The sequence below is a fragment of the Mastacembelus armatus genome, chromosome 22 (genome assembly GCF_900324485.2).
Source record: "Mastacembelus armatus chromosome 22, fMasArm1.2, whole genome shotgun sequence".
Classification (NCBI taxonomy): Eukaryota; Metazoa; Chordata; class Actinopteri; order Synbranchiformes; family Mastacembelidae; genus Mastacembelus; species Mastacembelus armatus.
The window spans coordinates 17,776,906-17,799,055 of NC_046654.1; the positions used below are offsets into that span (position 1 = coordinate 17,776,906).

Genomic DNA, 22,150 nt, shown 5'->3' on the forward strand with positions numbered 1-22,150 from the left:
AGGTTAGAAGGAAAGAAGCAAAGTAAACAGAGAGAAAGAATCAGAGTAATCTGCGAGTGACAAACGCACCAGCTGCACTATTACTGTAGTCAAAGAGAAAGCATGCTGATGTTTTAGAAAACTTCATCTCACAAAATGCAAAACTACAGAAACACTATCAGACATATCAAAAAAATTTGCTGCCAGTGCCAGGAGACTTTGCATGTGAAGCTATTCATTAAACCAAAGGATCAATGGCAAGTTAGACACAGTCTCTCACTGAGTGAATGAGAGATTTAGAGGTTGCAGTCTGTAGTTTGGTCAACTGCCAAGTCCCATCAAAAATAGGAAGTGCATTTCATGAAAGACAAGACATTTTTCATTTATAAAAGTGAAAAACTGACAGAAGAGATGAAAACAGACAAAAATATAAAAAAAAATTTGAAAGGGCGAGGCTAGAGTGACATCACCCACTCTACCTGCAAGAGTACTCCACAGTACACAATGTAAAATGTGGGAGGAAGCACAAAGCATAAATGGAAACAGAACCGCCTTGATCTTGTAATCTGTGTTTTCTTACCTTGCCCTTCTTTTTCCTGGAAGCCAGCTCTGCTTCGTCATCACCTTCCTCCATCAGCTTGAGTGCTAGTTCCTTGTTGACCTTGGGCAGTTTCTGTCTCAGTCGGAACATGTTGTACAGTTCATTACACAGGAAGTGATGTTGAACAACAGCTACACAGACCGGTACAATCTAGTTTGGAAGGTGTATTTGACTTGATGACTTAATGAACCTGATGTGTGTCATAACCAGAAATGTACCACAATCTGGGGCAATATGAAAATCTACTACATATCTACAAAGTGGGTAAAGACGTGACGTTATGTCAGAACCACTGACCTTAACCTGCACTCTCTGGGTCCTGGACTCCTCAATCTTCTGGCGGATCTTATCCTTGCGATACTCCTCGTATGCAAAAGGATTTGCCATGCTTTTGACCTGCGGCCAAACCAAACAAAACATGTCATACCTAAACATTGCTCTTTTGACAAATTTAGTCTGTTATATCATGATCAGTCTAAATTCAACCACTCAGCTATTTTTTTTAAGATAATGTAAAAGCAACTTTAATACAGCAGCTAATACCATACCTTGTGATAGAGCCTGATGTCCATGAAAAAGCCGTGCATGTAGGCTCTTAGGAGAGAGGATCCCACCAGGTGAGACAAACCTGATGCAAATAAAATCAAACTATAGAGTCAGGAGTTAGCAAAAAACAATGAAAATGAATTTCAAAAAATAAAGTTAGCTGCATAATTTCTGCCACCATGATGTAAATATATCATTTTGTCTAATATTTTGATTTATGACCAATATACCAACAAAACTAATGGCATTCCCATCAGCCTCAGTGGTACTTTAGTTTGTTCCGAATTAGCAAAGGTTAGCGTGTTAATGTGTAAAGTTTGATGGGAAAAAAAAGTAACTACTAAATCAGTTTACCTACTGAACAACGGCATGGTCACTGTGAGCCTGTTATTATGGTAACATTAGCATTTACCTCTAATCACAGCACACTGAGCTGCTAGTGTGGCTGTACACTCTTGTATTTGTTATTTGTGGATTTACCTGCTCATGAAATTGTTTAACAGGAAAATATAACATTTTATGAGATTTAAATCAGAAATGTGGGAGAAAACGTTTAAAGGAGATGATTCAGATTGGACATGTAGTGAATTAACACAGCATGGCTGGTGTATCTTACTTGGCGTGTCTGCAGGTAATAATGGGAGGGAAACACCAATTACGTGCTATCATTCAGGAATGTAATTGATCAGAATGACATTCTATGAACAAGTAATTCAGAAAGAATGTGTGATTTGAGAATTACTTGAAAGTTCCCTAAAAAACTTTGCCTGGCATTACTCATTGTAGGGCATGAACAGGAGTGGCAGTACGCACAGGTTGTACTGATTGTTACAAAATGCACTTTTTGCGTCAGTGACTGCAAACATGTCAGTTCATGCAAATGAAAATGTGGAGTAAGTTGCCTTCCCCATCAGCCGTTTAAACTCTCTCCAGATTGCATAAAAGGGTTGCATTACGAGGCCCCCCCCCCCCCCCCCGTGTTGCCCCCATCAGCCAACCACTTTTCTGCTTTTGGTCATCTGATCTCTTTACTGCTGAGCCTGCATTCCAATGTTCATTCAACACTCCCAGGGTCTACCTCGACCTTCCTGTCCCCACACAACTTTTTTCTTAACTAAAGGTCACCACATGCTATTTATCTTGTCTAAAGCCTCTGTTCCCTAGGCCTCCACTAAGATCTAGCCACCTGTGCTAACCCCCACGGCGGCAAAGAGGCTCAGACTGATTCATAGTCTTGGCTTTAATTTGCAGGGCTGGCATCAAATTCAGTGGTATCTTTAGCTGACTATGGTTTAAATAAAAACTACTTGCAATAACTGCATGCACTGCTTGTGATGAATAGGAAAGTGATGCTTGTCAAAAAAGTCTCTGTAACTCTTATGCACATGCACTGATTTTTGTGAGGACCAACTGTGGCAGCACGGTCTCACCCAGGTTTTCCAGGTCCTTCCGTGTGACAAACTTGTAGTCATCATACACTGTACTCTCTGGGCTCTCCTCCAGCTCCTCGGTCAGGTTGTCAAGGAAGGAGCACCACCGAGGCGCAGGGCCCAAAGCCTGCACACGCACACACATGCACGCACAGGTACAGATTTAGACTCTTGAATAAGTATGAAACCTGTTGTGTATAAACAAAAATAGACCGACTGTCCCTGGTTATGTTTCCTTTCCAGTTAGAAATAGTCAAGCTCCTTCATTTTCCAATAAACTGAAGAACTGTGCTGACGGAAACCAAAACTGGTGGCAATGCAAAACCACAGGCAGGCAAAGTATTACTGCTTCTCAGGTTTTCACAGAAATAAGAAACCATTTTTATTCAGCTTTCCTCTTCACTTTGTAGTGCAGACTGTGTGCTTGTAATTCTCTATCCGACATATGGTCATGTTTAGAAACACTGGCACACCCGAGTTTTCAGAAGCTGGAATCAATATAGTGAACAAACAGCACCCAACGTAGACAGGATTTTCTCAAAGGCTGAATTGATGATTGTGCTGCTCATGGCCAACCAATAGTTTACAAACATCTTGTAATGAAAACGACTGCACTTTGTGTTATTTACTTTTTTGAGTAAATCAATTAAGGAAACTCCTCAGAAGGATCCATGCTCAGTGGTCATAATATTCCTCTTCTCCGTATCAACTCTAAAGAGTGACTACTGTAAATAAGAAATTAGAGACAAAAGGCACAATCTTACTTAAGTGGAAAAAATCTATTCTAAACTTCAACCACATCGAAGGGTTTTCTTTATCCTCAGAGTAGATTTATCGATTGATAGTGTTTGTCCCTGAAGAAAATGTACATGTGACTATTATGAAGTATCCTTTATTCATATCACTTCCCATTTATATATAAAAGTCTGTAATTTCAGAAGAAAATGGCTTGATTTTTCCTGTTCAGACTGTTAAAACGTCATATTAGCTTTGACTTGACTTAGTCATGCACTTTTGCCCAGAAGATTCACTGTGGATTTTGTCACCATATTCTTACATTAGAGATGCACTATGAGGATATTGCTTCATGGCTACTATAGAGAGGAGGAATGGCTACAATGAGCCATAACTCTTTGCACATATAACTGCTGTATTAAACCATACTTGAAAAAAAAAAAAAAAAAAAAAAATCTAATCCTATTCCTGAAGATCTCACAATCACTATGGGCTGTGAACTGTGTACCTATATATGGGAGTTATGACTGCTTTTCTATGCTTTGAGTCTATTTTTGTGTTTTATGTGAGAAACCACAGTGAGTGTGTACTGTGCTCTGAGAACTTCCAAATGTCTCTTGTTGACACGCAGAGCACTGGAGCTGTTGCTATTGCTCTGCTCATGCACAGCTCACTGTGAAAACATGGTGTTTGAGGCTGTTGTTTTAATGACCAAAGTGTGTTATCTAAAGGGAGGTTTAGTCTTGAGTCTCAGAATGGAGCTGTTGCAGTTTCTCTGCTGATGTGCTGCTCATAGTCTGTGTAGACAAGGTAGAAAAGAAAACAAAACTTGAAACTCGAACTTGAACTTGAATTTGAGGTGTACCTAAATAGTGGTGAGGTTCCAGTATTGCTTAATATTGCAGGTTGAGGGGATGGAATGTTACATTTATTATTGATAAACTTTTCATTATAATAACATAGTACTATTCAACAGACAGTAGGTAACGTTTGGTAGGTACTGTTTAGGTCATCTATTTGCATTTTTAATGCAACAGCGTAGTGCTGTTTTCAAAGAACAAATCTTCAACCTCTCAGCTGGAGTCAACAGCCCTTCAGCATGCCCTGTGGAATGAGGTCCACAGAGATGATAGCGCCACATGGAGGGCCACACTGTGGCTGAAGTCAACAGAATCCAGTGTCAAGCTTCTTGTCATTGTTTAGTTTCATTTCTGCTGTGCTGAGAGCCGATAAAGCTTCCAGCTGTCCTACACAGATAATCGGTGTTATGTGACAACACAAAGACTGAGAGCAGCTTTGGAACACAAGAACATCAACAGCAGTTTGCTCTGACAGGTCTATTATACTACTGGACTCTAATTATTGATGTATAATTGTGTTCATTTCAATGAAGCAGTTACTAATTCTGGAAATAATGTTAACTACTGATAATAATTTGTATCACTTTATATATGATGTAGCTAGTGGTTCCACTAGGAATCAAAGACTTATGATTATACTGTATTTTGCTTTAATAAGCTCTTTCTGAGAGGTAACCACAAACCAAAGTTATACAATAAATGAACTGTATCAGGACCTTAGGGCAGTGTCCAAATGCAATTTCTGCCTCTGAAATGTAGTAAAATTGAAGTATGAAGAAGCAGAAAACGGAAATACCGATATCTTCAAACAGTACGTAAATGCAGTATTGAGTACAGATGCTTACTTTCTTTTAACCACTGTCTGTACCTGCTTCCATGCAGTTTGTTTCCTGAGGCCATAAACTAATACATACCAGGATATTACTACACAAAGGCTGCATCCAACAACTCGTGTAAAAACATTTCTTAACTGATGAAGGTTTTGAAACATATTTTCAAATTCATTCCTTCCAATTTTATGCCAATACAGTTGTCAGTTCAACACATTACTAGAATATTCGATGCAGGAGCTTCAAACGCAATTCTGATCTCAAGGCACAAAAGCACTTTAGAGATCACATTACAACATTTTTGTGCACATTTTGGATTGTGGTGAACCTGAGCAACAAACACCCATCACAATTAAGAGGTTTTGTTAGGCCCCACCAACAGTTCAAAATCTAAAAATATTCAATTCACGATCACATAAGATAAAGAAAATGAGCACAGCCTAATAATTAAGAGGCTGACCTAGTAAAGATTTTTGCTTGAAAATCAACTCATATACCTATTCAATGATCAAACTCTTTGGCTCTAGATCCAACATGTATTCAAACAACAAAGTGATATATTCACCTAGCCCTGCTCCTTAATGTAGGGCAGAAGGGCCATAATTTACACTGTTCACTATATCTGGCATTTATTGTTTACCCAAAACAAAACCTAGTGGTACACCCACACACTCTCTCTCTCTAGAACAACAAGATGATATAAGTCTCAGGACAGACTGCTCAGAACAGGATTTTTCCAACCTTCCTGCAGTGTCCTTGTGAGTGTCAGATTTATGAAAATACACAGCCCACACATGTACTTTCTTCTACATTCAAACAGTCCTTGCACAATCAGTGATTTAGGTGCTTGTCATAACTAACCTCTACTACACATTCATATCAGATATCTACATGCAAGCCGGAATGAACAGGATGTGAATGTGATGTGTCCAATCACAGCTCAGGAATGTACTCACCGGGATGTAGAATGTGTTCATCTTGGGATCTTCATTGGCAGTGAAGAGCATGCCTGTCAATGACAGAAAGGATACAGGCAAAACAGTGTGAGGATGGAAACAGGGCACATATTAATAGAGCCCAATTGTGGTGTAAACAATGGATTTACATCCAGCCATGTATATTTGAAGATACAGTTACACTTCAAATTGAAGCAGGTATTTCTAGAAAATGCTTTGAAAGTAATTAGGCAGCTGAAACGTAGTAAAGAAATGAATAGCTTTAAGGATGAATTACCATTTCTAAAAATACCTAAAATATCAGATCATCAAAAACAAATAACTTCACTTGACATCTTCAAAGTTCACCTTCCCTTTTGTTTATTCTGTAAACTGACTTGAAATGACAAAAAGACTGGATGGCAGTCGGGGTGTGAATTGTACTGTGAGTTGACGCCACCCAGAGGATGAACAGGGTTGCATGACTGATATAGGTTTAAATGACCAAGTTCTGACCATATTACAGTGACATTGGAAATTTCAAGGCTTTATTTCTTTTCACCTTTTCACCAGCTGATTTAACATAACATACAATATCTAAGCTCCTAACTATTACCCTGTGAGTATCATCCGATTTCTTTTTATCTAAATACATTTCAAAGTTGCTATTTATATTGGTGTATACAATAATGCTATTTTTTTATTCTGTCATCTGTATAGAATAAATATTCTTTACATATACACTATACTGTGTGCACAATTATTAGTCAAGTTGTATTTTTGAGGATTCATTTTATAACTACAATACTGTCGGTCAATCCAAAATTCAATGAACCTTAAACTTGAATATTTAAAAAACTAAAAGTGAGGTTTTGGCTTTCTCAGGAGAATATTTGTGTGTGCAGAAGTATTATGCAACTAAATGAAAAATAAAAAGATTCCCATCTCACTTGTTTACTTTTATCTGTTAAAGTGAGAATAATAAACAACTTAAAATCTACAAATAAAGATTTCTGACAAAAAAAAAAAAAAAAAAAACTAATAACTAATATAGCTGCCCTTCCTTTCAGTAACAGTCATCAGCCTTCCATTCATGCAGTCTGTCAGTTTCTTGAGCTGTTGACCATCAACTTTATGTGCAGCAGCAACCACAGCCTCCCAGACACTGTTCAGGGAGGTGTGCTGTTTTCCTTCCTCCCATTTAAGAAAGGCCGACAAGTTCTAAACAGGGTTTAGCTCAGGTAAGAAAGGGGCCATATCATTATTCTTGCATCATCAACTAGCTAGCCATGCAGTGGAGTACTTCAATGCATGCGATGGAGCATTGTCTTGCATAAAAATCATGATCTTCTTGAAAGATGCAGACTTTTTCCTGTACCACTGCTTGAAGAAAGTGTCTTCTTAAAACTGGCAGTAGGTTTGGGAGTTGATTTTTGAGTCCATCTTCAACCCAAAACGGTCCAACTAGTTCATTTTTAATAATACCAGCCCATACCAGTACACCACTTTCATTTTGCTGGTGTCTGAGTTGAAGTAGAGCTCTGTGCCCTGATTCAGCCATGGGCCCATCCATCTGGTCTGTCAAGAGTTACTCTCATCAGTCCATGAAACCAATGAAAAATCTGTCTTCAGATATTTCTTGGCCCAGTCTTTACGTTTCAACTTATGTGTCTTGTTTAGGGGTGGTCGGGTTTCAGCCTTCCTCACCTGGGCCATGTCTCTGCGCACTGAAAACTGTGTGAAACCTTGCACTCCAGGTAGGTTGTGGAATATGACGGCACTGGAGGATAATGTGTTCCTGGTAGCTTCACATTTGATTCTTCTTAAATCTTTGGCAGTTTGCGTCTTTTGTTTCTCAACATGTTTTTTATGACTCTGTTGACTATTTGCAACAAAACATTTGATGGTTCTATGATCACGCCTGACGAAAAAAGCTGCCTAAAAATTACACACACGTTGATATAGGGTTTTGATCTCCTTAGGCCAGAACCTCCCTCACTACCCAAATACACATCACCTGATATACTTAAATTCAATAAGCATTCAAGTTTATACAGGGGATACTTGGAGATGGAAAATATGCATAAAAATGATGATATGGTCGAAATTCTCACTTGCCTAATAAATGTGCATTCTATACACTGTTGTTGTTCTGCTGTAAAGACCAAGGTGTTTCTATATACAGAAGCTTTTATTTTACCTAAAGTGTATCGTGCTGGACACGTTACTCTCACCTGAATGAGGGTAGATGCACACATCATTAATGTTGGTCTGGGGCTGTATGGACGAGAATATTTTGCCCTGTGGTGGACAGAACAGATGAGGGACAAACGGCATTAGAGACAACCTAAACAGAGCTACACAGGGATGTGTAAAACTGCTTATATATAAATATGAAAACATGCAGCACAAGGTAAATGAGGTTTTACATTGTCTTTGTTCCAGATTTTGATAATCTTGGAGTCAGCAGACACAACCAGGTCCAGTTGATCATGGAAGTTGAGTGACTTGATCGGCAGGTTGTAGAAGTGGTCCTTGGCCAGCAGTGGCTGATTGGAGCGCAGGTCATACAGGAGCACCTAGAGACAAAGCACAGGGTGGGTAACACCACTTTGAAATCTATTTCATTCTGGAAGAAGTAGTCCTCTAAATCAGGGGTCACCAATCCTGGTTGAGGCCCACTGTCCTGCTGGTTTTCCAGATATCCCTGCCCTCCACACAGCTGATTACCTGGATCAGGTGTGTTCAGCCAATCAGAAACTGGAAGGGCAGAGATAGTTGGAAAACCAGCAGGACAGTGGACCTTGAGGACCAGGATTGGTGACCCCTGCTCTAAACAATAAATCAATACTAGAATGAGTTGGAGACCATTATATATTTCCCTAATATTATTTTACATAAAAACCAAGGGACAGCATCACGAGTGTCTGGGCTGCACAGGACCTTGTGTTGAGGTTGAAGAGTGTGACCTTAGAAGTGACTGCTTCATGTCGGTCATGCAAGCTGATTTCTCATAGGAAGCAGAGACGGAACTTAAAACCATGTGGGCAGCAGGTCGTTTACAGCAGCCACAAAAATGACAGGGACAAGAGGATGCAACCATGGACTACTGTTGTACAGTTTGATAGTTAAACAAAAGATGCATGATGTAAACAGGACTGATGCCTGCTTGCCAACAGTCATCAGTAATATACCACTGTACACTGTAACAACATACCACTCAGCAATCGGATAACATATTTCTTTCTTTTTTATTTTTAAATCAGTCCAGCTAGTATGTGATTCTTTCCCCAAATAATATCAAAGAGCTTAGGGAAGAGAAAGATCTACCATCCAAAAATCAAAAATGTTTATTTATGAACCATGAAAACACATGGTTCAACTAGTTTTTAATATTATACTTTTCCCAAAAGGTTCTTTTCTTTTAAACTGGTGATTCATTGTACTCATTTTATGAGGCACATTGAACAATCACTCCAAAACAAAATTGATGGAAGATTTAAAAAAAAGCAGAGCAGTGTAAACCCGCTTAATGATCATGGCTTACCTGTCCTGTGCTGGTACCTACAGCCATGGTGAGCGAGCCGTTAAACTTCAGCGCACTGACTGAGGGCAAGCCGTGAACTCTGTCAACAAGGTTTTAAAAAGTAGGAGTATCACTACCAAAAAATACCAATTTAAGGGAGTAAAAAATAGACTGAGACACAAATGGAATAACAGGTAATGGTGAGAGCTGTAGCTTGTTTGTGACAGGATAATAACACAGATTTCTAGAGTGTGCCATAATGATGCCCAGCTTACAGATTGTTTTTCACACAGCAGGCTGTGGAGAAAAATGTCAAGTGGCTACATATGCATCATCACCAGGCCGAGATCAGCTGAAATGATCTTACATCTTGTTGTAGCAGCTTCGTACTTACTCTGTTTCTGCGGTGAGGCTGCTCAAGGCGCAGTCCAGCATGCCCACCCTGTTACGGACACGAGGGTCCCAGCATTCGACCCTTCCCTGGTGAGAAAGGTCCAATATTAAGTCAAACAGAGTAAATGTTGGTTTCAGCCAGGTTACCACTCAGGAGCATTTACTGTTAACATGAGACCTGAAGGCCATTTTTAAAAAGCTGTGGTAGGCAGCTTCCCATATTGGCAGCTCCCAATGTACGTTACCACTCAGGAATTACACAGCACATTTATTTTTTAATCAGCCCAGCTGGTATGTGATCCTTTCTCCAAAATAATATCAAAGAGCTTGAGGGGGGTATGGTGAGTGGGAAGATCTAACACTGTGGAATCCAAAAATCAAAAATGTTCATTTCTGACCAATTAAAACTCTCAGTTAGCAGTTTCTACTGTTCCAGAAAGTTCTTTTCTTATAAATTGGTGATTTTAACAAGCACAACCAATGAAAGACTGAAACTGCTGTTTCCAACAGATAAACCTCATACTGTGCAATGCAAAAATAACTCCTAATCAGACATTTTTATCCATATACAGATATTCTGACTTTTTAAAAACAGTAAAAACAATGCAATTAGCAATGGGCAGTCAAATACACACACTAGTGCTTTATTGCGCACACTCACTTCACTGCACTTACCTCAGAGGTTCCTGTAGCAAACAAATGATGAACAGGGTTGATGTCACACACAGTGTTTTCCCTGGTTCAAAAGTCAAGAAAACGAGGCATCATGAACTTTAGCTGAGAGCACTGACAGCAGTGCTCAGATTGCAGATATCACATTGCACCACACAAAATTAGTGACAGAAAAAATCCAATGTTTTAACTCAGCTGAATTTGGATTTTGATTTTGTTACTAGATCATTTAAGTATGATTGCACATAGAAACACCAACAATTAGGGGAAAATACCTAGCAATACTTACGCTGCATCAGTCTGGAGTGAGTTAAGGAAGCGTCCTTGTTCCAGATTCAGTCGGAACACCTCTGAACTAAAAATAAACAATAATATTTATGGTGTTGTTGAAGTTGCTGAAGGAGGACATGAGGACAGTTGGTGTGGGTGAGGATACAGAGGATAGGGTTAAGTGGAGGCGGATGATTCGCTGTGGCGACCCCTGAAGGGAGCAGCCGAAAGGAAAAGGAGAAGAAGATTTATGGTGTTGCTCAACCATCTTATTCATCAATATTCACAGAGACTTGAGTGCAGAAAAATTCACTTGTGTGCTGTTGCAGTGACGGGTGCATTGAGGAGGGCAGGCTCCCCAAAATGACAATGCTGTGCAGAAAAACAGCTGGGTCTGGATGAACTTTCTCTCTAACACAATGTGATGTCAATAGACATAGTGGTGCACTGGCCAAACACATAAATCCTGATGGATCACATTGTAAAATGAACACTGTATTTCTGCTGTTTACCTCAAGATACTTACAACCGAAGATACCACAGTTGCTGCCATGATAACTTTCCAGAGTTGCACAGTTCTGTCTGTGAGCAACTGTCAGAACTGTGCCGTGTTTTGTCATCTAATATAATTCAGACACATGGATCTGTTTATCCAATTTTACTGTCCTACACATATTTCTTTGTCTCACTAGTACATGACACTACAGACCACCATCAATGCAGCCATTTGTGTTGTTTCAATGCAGGGCAAATATCTGTGCAAACCAAACTCAATCATACTCTCACCTTGTTCCCACAAAATAGAGATCACAGGATGGGTAGTGGTACGAAAAGTCCCGCCCAAACTTTGGAATACGAGTCTTGTAGTAGTGTCCATGCTGAGAGTGGAACTCTATGTAGCGGTCACAGTGCAGAAACACCAACTACATGCACAAACACAGAAAAACACAGTGCTTCTGAAAGCAGGAAGTCAAAACAGGGAGTTTGGTTTTACACAGACACAAAGGTTACATTAAAACTACCAATAAGAAGATTAAGACCATAACTATTTATGAAGATACAACAAGGTTTTCTCACATTTTTTTCCAAAATACCTTTACATAAAGTGAAGCTACCTAATATTTTTAAAAGCTATGTAAGTAAATCTGGCAGTTTAGCATAAAGTTAAGCTGACATGAAAGTCAGTCATTGGTGTTAGGAAACTGTAAAGATTAATATACAGTCAGTATCCATTTGATTATGCAACCTGTACAGTCAGTTTTGGCATTAAATTAACTTTTATGATACCCATAACTATCAAATTTTACTTGAAACTGTCATAGAGGAGCTATATATTTTAGATTTAGGTGTCTATGCCTACATTATTTTATAGATAAGTTGACAACTCATTATTGTCAGTTTCCAGTCACCTCGCAGTTCAATTAAGTGACAACAACAATACACACGTACAAACTCCAAACACCTCAGCAATACTGGGCTGATCAATTAACACTGACAAACTTTACAGAAAGGCCAGAACAGGCTCTACCTGCTGAGAAGACTGAGGTCGTTTGGAGCACAGGGGACACTCCTAAAGACCTTTTTTGACAAAGTGGTGGCATAAGCCGTTTTTTATGGAATGGTTTGCTGAAGCAGCAGCATCTTGACTGTGGACAGGAAGAGACTGGACAAACTGACCATGAGGGCCAGCTCTGTACTGGGAAGTCCTCTGGACCCAGTACATTTGAGGGGGGGGGGGGGGGGGGGGGTCTTATATCAGATCCTTGCTGCTGTAACACTGAGAATTTCCCCATTGCTGTACAAACAAAAGTTCATCTTTCCTTGTGTTATCTTATATTACCATGTAACAAACATCATATATGAAAACATAGAATTCCAGCAGCCCAGTTGGAAGGTTTGGGGCAGCAGGGCCCTGAATATCTTACCTTAGAATAGTCATCAGACAGGATGTCAAAGGCCACAACTTTGAGAGAGAGAGAAAAGAAACTTTAATTTACGGCAATATGACATGAACACCAGGCAACATGCTGGTGTGTCCACTTACCATCCGAATCCAGACAACGCTCAAACTTCAGGGACAGCTGATATGTGTCGTAACAGCGAATCCTTGGCTTGTAAGTGCCTGAAATGATCAAAAGTCGAAAACCTATAACAGAGGCCTGTTCTAACAACTGATATCATTTTTATTAATGAATGTTTCTTGAAGCACCAACTGCAGCTCATCTTACCTGCCGCCAGGATGAACTGACCATCTTTTGACACTTTGATGGAGGTGCACACTGTGGGCATCTCAAAGTCCTGGATGAGCTCAATCCTGCGCTGGAGGTCTGGGTGAGAAGAATGAACAAAGATGTCAGCAAAATGCCATCTACTGAACCAGTCTGTGGTGCTGCAGCTGGCTGCAAACTCACCAACATCTTTCTTTTGCAGCTGTCTTTTCTTCCGATCTGACAGCCACTGCAAGGACGTAGAAGTGATTATGATTTGTAAGTTAAAGGTTAGTAACAAAGCAGTATTTTACAGTTACAGTTATATTTTCTTGGATCTCTTGACTGGTATTACCTATCCAGCATTTATTGAAATCACAGAGGTGTGTAATTGACCACAGTTCAAAGTTTAGAGTTTGTTAGGAGGTAACCGTGCTTCTTACCTCCGGAAGGGACTTTCCATGGCTTAAATTGTAGATCTTCACATCGTTCACACTAGATATCTGCATTGTAGAAAGTCAATAAAACTCCAGTCAAACATCACACTATCACTACACACCGGCGAACTGCATTGAATCCACGTTTCTGCTTCGGCGCAAAAACAGGAAGTGGAGGTGAGTTTTCTGAAATAGGTCCGACTAGAAACCGCTCTCAGCGAAAAAAAGCCCTTCCCAGTCCCCAAAGTAATCCAGGGTTTATACAATTAACATTATATATAATGATAAAATTAATTAAAAACACATAGAGTTATGTTAATATTAACCATAGGTAACATATATTTTGCTTAAAAAATTAGGTTAACTGAGTTAACTTATCACCAATAAATCTTTAATTGCCAGTAGACCGCACTTATCGCAAAAGGTGTTTCTGTTTTAAACACATTACTGATGTATCCCCTTGGAACAAATTACAGCGACTCACATTCAGACTAACATTTCTCATGGTCACAGTTGCCACACAGGCAATAAAAACAACTTATTACCTACCTATTACAACTTATTACCAACCTATTACCCCGTTATATCTTTCTATGATAAGTTCAGTTATGTACAGGCTGAAGTTTAAAAAAAAAGCTCACATATCAAAAGCCATACATTAAAAAGTATAGAGAAGAATGACAAAAGGGTCATAAATGGTGCGGGGTGAAAGTCAAGCATTTTCTGTGAGGTAAGGTTACTTGCTCAAATCACCTGGAGTGATGTAACAGCATCTTGTGATCCTAGAAGGCAGAGGGCTGGCTGTCAGTCAGTGTCAGGTGGAGCTACAGCTCACACGCTCCCAAAAGCCACAGTGCAACTGACACTGCACTGTCATGAGGATAACTTGAAGGTAGGAGTCCCTTTGCTTTGTAGCAGATTATTTCATTTTCAAATTTTTTTCTTTTCATAGCCAAGAAATTAAAAATGCTCTGATCATGGGAACTTGGTGGAAACAGAGATAAAATGTTACAAACAGGTGTGGGGTGCAAGATCATAATATGTAATTTAGTCAGTTTAGCATGAAAGCCTAGATTTGCATTTGATGATGGGATTCATCAGTGTGGTCTCTGTTCACAGTCTGTTTGGTGCCAAGGCCTGTTCTTGTTGGGAGACTTCCTACTGGAGCTTTGGGAGTCATGAGTGACTTGTGGCTGATTTCTGTCCCAGTGGACAACACCAGTTCAACCAGTGTGGAGAAACTCAAGCACACCATTGCCAAAACCAACCTTGCCACTTGCTGCAAGTTCTCTATTCCAGATCTCAAGGTGAGGCTGTGTGTCATTTGTAACGGTGAAGAGCCTGAGGCAGCCAAAGTATACAGTAAACACACACTTGAGGATCAGGTATAGCAGAGTCGCTCTTCTTGACCTGTGCAACAGCATTGCCAAAATAAAAGAAAAAGAAGAATTGTAACAATTGTATGTTAGTTCTGTGTTTATAGCAGTACAGTAGAGTGCAGTTGAGGAGGCTGATGGTGTTTGGTGTCCTTCTCTGGTGAAGGGATAAAGGCTCAGGTTGCTCTCTCTACAATTTAAGGCAAAATTTCCATCTGACCCGTTTCACTCAGTGTGATCGATGTTCACTTTAGCTGCTAGCAATCCCATTTTATCAGCTGTTTAATTCCATCAAGAATTAAACATGATGGTTTCAAACATGAAAACCATTTAAATGTGATATTAAACATGACATGTGGACACCTGTGCACTAAATTAGAACTGCAGAACTGTTGTTCAAATTGAATGACTTGCACACCGTATGATGTCAGACAGATTAGTAACTTAAAATGTTGATGGCTACAACAAATGACGGCACACCCTGCAAACCCTCGGCCATGCTGCTTTCTGACACTAGTAGGCGCATTTGTCTTTTCAATTGCTGTCATCTCAGACAGACTGAGGCAGGATGCATCAGCTACAGGAACTTTAACTGTGCTGTCTATGTTTTGACCTCAGGTGGGAATACTGGACAGTCTGCTCAGTGTGTCAGATGATCTCTCCAAGATTGACACGCAGATTGAAAGGTAAAAGGTTCCTAATAAACAAAACTGAGTATGTTGCCCATGGTCTGCTGATGCATAATGAACATCTATCTCAATGGTCATTGTATATCTAAGATTAGTACCTCTCAGCTAGTAGATTAGTACCTGTGTGCAGTCTGTGCCTTAATTAATTAATGGGCAGGGGTGGCTAACGGTTAGTTTTCCCTCCTGATATTAAATTCATTGTTGAGTTGGCACAATGTGAGTGTGCATGTTAAAGCCTGTTTATGACATGAAAATGTAACCTAGGGAGATAAAAACAGGCAGGTATATTTTATAGTTGAGTCCAAACAGAAAAACTTTAGTTGTGTTCTGAATCTGTTTTCAGTTAGAGGTCTTTCCTTGGCTAAATTAAACCCCTGTTTCACATTGTTGGTTCAGTGTGTATCACAATGTCAATCACAAAAGACTTTGGGGAAATTAAATTTCCAGGAAAGACGACTGAAATGATAGAAAATTGGATGAATAAAGTATTAATAGTCAGTAATGTTGCATTTCTCATTTTACGTGGCCAGTGTTATCAAAAAAACATGTCAGTGCATGAAGGAAGTGATGGAGCAGGCCAGTGACAAAGTGCTGGAAAACACCTTAGCCAATGGAGGTGAGTCATAAACACACACACACACACATACACACACACACACACACACACACAAACATCCGTGGTGAGGGTGTTAATTACACTGTATAGAAACTCATTAAGTACAAAGAAGCCCTAGGCTACATGCACATTGCGAATGGGAGTATGATCTACTTAAGACAAGGTCCATATGCATACACACAAACACACTGAGATATAACACAACTGCTTCCTTTACCTCTCACAGTATTACGCTTGAGTTTAGAGCCAGTACATCAGGTAAACAGCTGCCCAGTACAAACCAGCCTAACCAGTGTCTCTGATCACTTTTTCCATCAGACAGCGGCATGAGTATGAGAACCATCGTATCACCCCTGAAAGCTTACCTCAAGTCTCTCAGGGGTATTTTATCTCTTGGCAGCATGCTGTTTGAGCTGGAGTGCAATCCTGTGTGACTTTATTGGCCTCCTGTTTTCACTATGACATTATGTGGTGGTGTGTGTTTACAAGTACTTTCTAGTCTGGTCATAACTTAGGACTGTGTCCGTTTTTTTCAGTGGACTTGATGAGCTATGTGACAACATTTCAGTGGGACAAAGCCAAGTATTCCACAGCTCTGCCGCTCTCCATTTTGGCAGACATCATCAACAAGGTATAAAACCAAGGACAAACAGGATATGCATAGATGGTTTTTACATTCAGAACCTCCAGCAGTTTGTTATCTCATTAATTTGGGATAAAATAAAACAGTGGAATGTGAATTAAAGCATCTTTAGCTTCAGAAATGTGACTTAAACATTGAGTTAGAATAGTGAGTTACATACAATCTTTGAAATATGGCTGCACTGCCCAAAAGTAGGTGAGTTTTTGCTATTTGAAATCGAAACATTCACTTCAATATATAGCTCTGTAAGCTATCCACTAGCAGGGTTATCTGCCATGTCCAATTATATTTTGGTGCAAGATATATTTTTTTTTACATGTTTAGCAAGAGATAAATCAGCAATTAACACAGGGATACATGATTTGAACTTGGAAACTTGGACAGCATATTTACCATTTAGCAGTCAAGACCATATTTTGTGACATATTTGTAAAGAGAGAAAGAAAGAAAGAAGGGCAGCATGGGGGATGAGTGGTTAGCCCTGTTGCCTCACAACAAAAGTTTCCTGGTTTGAAACCCATCAGGGACCTTTCTGTGTGGAGTTTGCATGTTCTCCCTGTGCTTGTGTGGGTTTTCTCCAGGTACTCTGGTTTCCTCCCACAGTCCAAAAACATGTATGTCAGGTTGATTGGTGACTCTAAATTGCCCATAGGAGTGAGTGTGAGTGTGTGAGGTTGTTTGTCTCTATGTGGCCCTGTGATGGACTGGTGACCTGTCCAGAGAGAGCTGGGATAGGCTCCAGCTGATCCCTGAGGCCCTGGTTAAAGAATAAGTGGGTATAGAAAATGGATGGATGGATAAAGAAAGAAAGAGAGAAAGAAATGAAGAAATAATAATTATTAAATATCCTAAATATATATCTTATATATATGTAATATCCTAAAATCATTGTGTGTCCTTATTTCTTACACTTGTTGCCTCCTTTAGGCCTGATTCTTATATTTGCTTTTTATACTTGGATGTGTGTCAGGAGATTTCCCAGGTGGAGACAGAACTGAAATCCCAGGCTGCAGGGTACAACAGCGTGAAAATGAACTTGCAAAGCCTTGAACACAAACTAGAGTGAGTAATATCAGGAACACCATAGGAGAAAATACATCATTATGTTAATTATATAAATATTGAACTTGAATGTTTGTCATTTCAGAGGGAATTTGCAAACACGCAGTATGATAGATGTTGTGAAAAAAGAAGACCTCGTGGTCTCAGAGTACCTCACCACTCTGCTAGTAGTGGTGACCAGGTCAGTCACATAAGCATTTGTGTGTGTATTTTTTCTTCCTATTATATTTTTCATGTGTACATGTTTTTCTGCACATGTTTTTGGTCACAGAGCAAACTACCTGCAGTGGGAGGGGACCTATGAATCATTGTCTGAGTTTGTTGTTCCACGGTCAAGCAGGTGAGTAAGAGTGCACTGGCAGAACCCTGAATATGTCTTGTTAGCATCCAAAATGGCCAAACTAAGTTACCACAGGGGTTCCAATACTGGCATAAAGTGTCCCTTGCTTGGATCAGTAGCAGGGAAGGAAATGTTTTTTTGTTTTTTTTTTTATCTTAGTTTCTCATAATTGTATTTTTTTGGTTTTGTGCAAGGCCTTGAAGCATGACTAGGATACCTCATGTAAAAAAATGTGTGTTTTGCAGAACAAGTTCAGTCACACCCACATTAATGAGACATTAGTAACCAAAGGGAAATTTTGTTTTCAAACTGGTAAAACACACTTTAAAGCAAATAAAGATTCCAGAGCTAAGTGAGCTGAGTATGTCAGGCCACTGGCTTTTAGTACCAGGTCATGTTCTGGATGATCATTTGCATAACATTACAGTTTAGTCTTTTTGTTATAAATGAAAGAAATACTGATCGGTGACAATGAATATAAGAACAAGTTATGGGTTTTTGATAGTTGATGCAGGTATGCTTGGGGAAAGCTGTTGGTTTCTAATATTTTCAGTCAGTATTCACTATGTAACACTTGACCCCTGAAACCAAAAAGAGAGTCATAACTTTAAAGAAAAACTGTAAGTATAAAACTAGGCAGTTCAGTTTAATACATTTTTAAATTCATTTTTAGTGGCTCATCAGTACTGTGTGACTACATGTAGATTAGTACCTAGCTTGTGGTTATTGATTTCTTTCATTACCCTTTTATATCTTCTAAGGCTAGACAGCTCACAGCTAGGATTCCTAGACTGATTTTGGTGAGCTCATGATAACAAAATAAGTTATCTGAAGAGTTGTACTGTCTGCCGATTTAGACCAGCAGAGGACAGTCTACCCTACAGAAAACTGACCCATAGCCCTGCCCCCAAGCTTAGATCAGACAGTTGGTTGTTATTATTATATTGATGATACAGTTCCATCTCACAAAAAGAAAAAAAGATGTTGTGTGCCTCCTCAATGACCTAATGAAAGTAAAGTTTTGCTGGACCAATTAAAATGCAATATTATAAAATTAAAATGCAATACACTCCTTCACTTTAGTCACGCGACAACTAAAAACAATTCATTAATTTACAAGACAAAAAACTACTCCTGTCCTTTTCACATCTGTTTTAAATTACTTGACATAGTAAATGCATGAAAAGGAAATATAGGAAGTACATATATACGATATATGTGTACAGTGTACCTCCAGTATACCTCCTTTCAATCAGAAGAGTATTAAAAAAATATGTCTACTGAAAAAGAAAAACTTTACAAACAAAGTACAGCAACATCAGCTTCTATTACCAGAACTGCTGGCTTTTTTTTTGACTCTTTCTGTTATTGTATGTTGCCTGTTCTCTTTCAGTTCGACCTGTTGCTACATGCTGGCATGTGTCACTGTAATTTTCTGTTATTATTCTGTGTGACCATCAGGAAGCTGTATGAAGATGAAGAAGGGGGAGTTTTCGCAGTTACACTTTTCAAAAGATCTGTGTTAGATTTCAAGGCCAAAGCCCAGGAAAGAAAGTAAGCAGGATGGATAGCCAGAAATTACTCCGTCAAGTCAAAGTTGTATTATCTTTGTCAATTACCATAGTGTAGCCTGTCATCCATACAGGTTCACCGTGCGCGAGTACAGCTTTGATGTGGAGCAGCAGATGCAGCAGGAGATGAAACGGCTTGATGTTAACAAAAAGGAACAATATGTGAGTCAAGCATCATGCATGAGATATTGGTGTGTGTATGTGCTGTACTATATCATACATGTGCATGCCTCATCCACAGGGAGTCTTTGTGCGTTGGCTGAAAATGCACTTCAGTGAGATGTTTATTGCCTGGATTCATTTGAAAGCCTTGAGGGTGTTTGTGGAATCAGTCCTCAGGTCAGTGTTGATAACATTAGCAGTTTTCTTTCAACAATAAAAAAGCTAAAAAAATTTCATGTGATTTATGTGAGTAGACTTATAATGATATCCTCTGGCAGGTATGGATTACCTGTGAACTATCAGGCTCTCCTGCTGCAGACTAACAAGAAAGGCTCAAAGAGACTCAGAAAAGAACTTTCCTTACTGTTCACGCACCTGGACCCCACTGCCACTGCCAGCAAGGCAGATGTAAGAGGCCCAAACTCACTTTCACTTACTTCTAGTGATTATTATGTCATATTATTTCTATAGAGCCCATTTAACAGCATAAAATACAACCACACAGATACTATCAACCAGTTTTATCAAACTGAACTTAAATAAGAAATTAAAGGCCAAAGGTTGGTCAGAGGTGCTTTAAAAACAGTGTTTCCATTACATACGTGGTTCAGCAGAGAGCACAACAACTTTCTTTTTTCAATTGTAAAATGTTTACAAATATTGAAAAAATCTGTTTACATTTTATATCTAGGTTGTAAATATTAGCCTATATATTATCTGCTGGATGTTGAAATAGGGAACTATATGATGACAGATTTGCCATATCAACTTCAGAGCTATTCACATTTCAGTTCATTTTTACTTTTAGTTAAATCTGATTTTTATAAGCAGAAGAAACTGTCAAAACTGTATAGTGCATAATATACAGCACAGAACTGCCAGTCAAAAGATTAATTTGCGTGGATCATAGTACAGTGATGGGTTTTAACTGGTTCAAGATATATGTGACGCTGTTCTTTTTTTGTGTGTGTCTCCCTCTGTTTAGCTGGTGAATTGTGACATCCCAGGACTCTACCAGCAGGAATACTTCCCATACGTCTGCTTTCAAATCAACACCAACATGCTGGAGATCAGCTAGCAGTCAGAAAAGACAGTACCCACACAGTGACCATGCAATATGAGGGCTATGTCGCTCATGCAGCGGCTTGTTCCAGACCAGTCAATCAGAGCCAGAAGCAAAAGGAACCTCAACCCTAAAATAAAACACATCTAGTGAAGAATGTAGCTTTGAATAGCTTCAGAACATTTCTCTTAAGCTGAAAGAACATATGCTTTAGACAGGGGTGTAAATAATCCTGTTAGATGAACAATGATGAATCTGAGTCCTTCTCATCACAATCTCAGCTCCACACTGTCTACACATTGTGTTGTGCTGTACTTGGAATTGTGGAACCATTTAAATATGGCTAAAATCCAAGATGTTCAGTGTTTCCTTCTGAAAGAAAATGCACTGTAAATCTCAATGTCACTGTACAGCTTTTTTAAGTGAACACAAAAGCCATCACAATGTAAAAAAATGCATTTCTTTACACATGGTTGACCATTAATTGGAAACAAAAGCAGTCCAGTATATTTTTTGGTGCATTATACAATATATTATGTAAAACAAAAGCATGCCACAACACTGTATATGTCACTTCTGTTTTAGCTCGTACTGTATTTGATAAGAATGGTGTTAAATGTGTTGCTATCTATAGCAGAAGATGTACTCAGATCCTACCCATAAATAAAAGTATGCATCCTGCAATCAAAATCCTATTCAGACTTATAATCCCTATGATTTTAATGAAATAAGGCACTGTTTTGAGAATATGTATGCACTTTAGTGTGTTTTATTATTATATTATATATATATTATTATTTTATAGTCAGTCTATATAGCAGTCTATATATATTCATTGTTAGTGGTGTGGTCTTCCATTTCTGTACACACTGTTACCACCACTAAACACAGGTGTACTGAACTCTTAAGCACAATAACTTTGGAACTACTAAGGTATTAAAGAAAACATACTCATGATCTTAAAAAGGTGACCACCAGATTATTACATTGTTAATACTGATGCATCTGTGGACAAGCTTTGTGTGACCCAGCTGAAAGGCCACAACAAAAGGAGGACACACCATAACAATAGGGGTTAAACAAAGAATACATTAAGTCCATAAGACCAAATAAACTGAATTAAACCAAATTCAAATTAAAAGGCATGGCGTGCGGTAGTCTGTAAAGTCAGTAGTGTAGGGGGTGTGAATGAGTGTTAGATGTAGGT

At 39.1% G+C, this 22,150-nt stretch overlaps 2 protein-coding genes across 2 annotated transcripts in view; one reads left to right on the top strand and one right to left on the bottom strand.

Annotated features, from left to right (window-relative positions):
* nol10 (nucleolar protein 10) overlaps positions 1-13,579 on the bottom strand; it is a 20,235-nt gene extending 6,656 nt beyond the window's left edge. The window contains exons 1-17 of the mRNA XM_026308850.1: positions 13,428-13,579; positions 13,189-13,234; positions 13,006-13,104; positions 12,822-12,899; positions 12,703-12,740; positions 11,564-11,700; positions 10,797-10,862; positions 10,511-10,571; positions 9,837-9,922; positions 9,464-9,542; positions 8,346-8,495; positions 8,151-8,217; positions 5,938-5,990; positions 2,557-2,683; positions 1,129-1,208; positions 878-976; positions 560-652 (exon numbers count right to left, since the gene is read on the bottom strand). Of these exons, the coding sequence (XP_026164635.1) occupies positions 560-652; positions 878-976; positions 1,129-1,208; positions 2,557-2,683; positions 5,938-5,990; positions 8,151-8,217; positions 8,346-8,495; positions 9,464-9,542; positions 9,837-9,922; positions 10,511-10,571; positions 10,797-10,862; positions 11,564-11,700; positions 12,703-12,740; positions 12,822-12,899; positions 13,006-13,104; positions 13,189-13,234; positions 13,428-13,493 (1,425 nt within the window). The 5' untranslated portion in view covers positions 13,494-13,579. The remainder of the gene's footprint in view (positions 1-559; positions 653-877; positions 977-1,128; positions 1,209-2,556; positions 2,684-5,937; positions 5,991-8,150; positions 8,218-8,345; positions 8,496-9,463; positions 9,543-9,836; positions 9,923-10,510; positions 10,572-10,796; positions 10,863-11,563; positions 11,701-12,702; positions 12,741-12,821; positions 12,900-13,005; positions 13,105-13,188; positions 13,235-13,427) is intronic.
* Positions 13,580-14,234: 655 nt separating this feature from the next.
* On the top strand, positions 14,235-21,594 carry atp6v1c2 (ATPase H+ transporting V1 subunit C2). The gene is made up of 13 exons (XM_026304341.1): positions 14,235-14,313; positions 14,541-14,728; positions 15,416-15,483; positions 16,017-16,102; positions 16,639-16,733; positions 17,716-17,807; positions 17,893-17,988; positions 18,079-18,147; positions 19,609-19,701; positions 19,793-19,880; positions 19,960-20,057; positions 20,159-20,288; positions 20,866-21,594. The coding sequence occupies exons 2-13, from the start codon at positions 14,600-14,602 to the stop codon at positions 20,956-20,958; spliced, it is 1,137 nt and encodes a 378-aa protein (XP_026160126.1). The 5' UTR covers positions 14,235-14,313; positions 14,541-14,599; the 3' UTR covers positions 20,959-21,594.
* Positions 21,595-22,150: the final 556 nt, after the last annotated feature.

Bases quoted from the DNA above. Each gene is read 5' to 3' on its own strand.
- atp6v1c2 (XM_026304341.1), top strand. From the start codon at position 14,600: ATGAGTGACTTGTGGCTGATTTCTGTCCCAGTGGACAACACCAGTTCA. The intron at 18,148-19,608 runs GTGAGTAAGAGT...TGTGACCATCAG, and splicing joins GTTGTTCCACGGTCAAGCAG to GAAGCTGTATGAAGATGAAG. The intron at 19,702-19,792 runs GTAAGCAGGATG...TCATCCATACAG, and splicing joins GCCAAAGCCCAGGAAAGAAA to GTTCACCGTGCGCGAGTACA.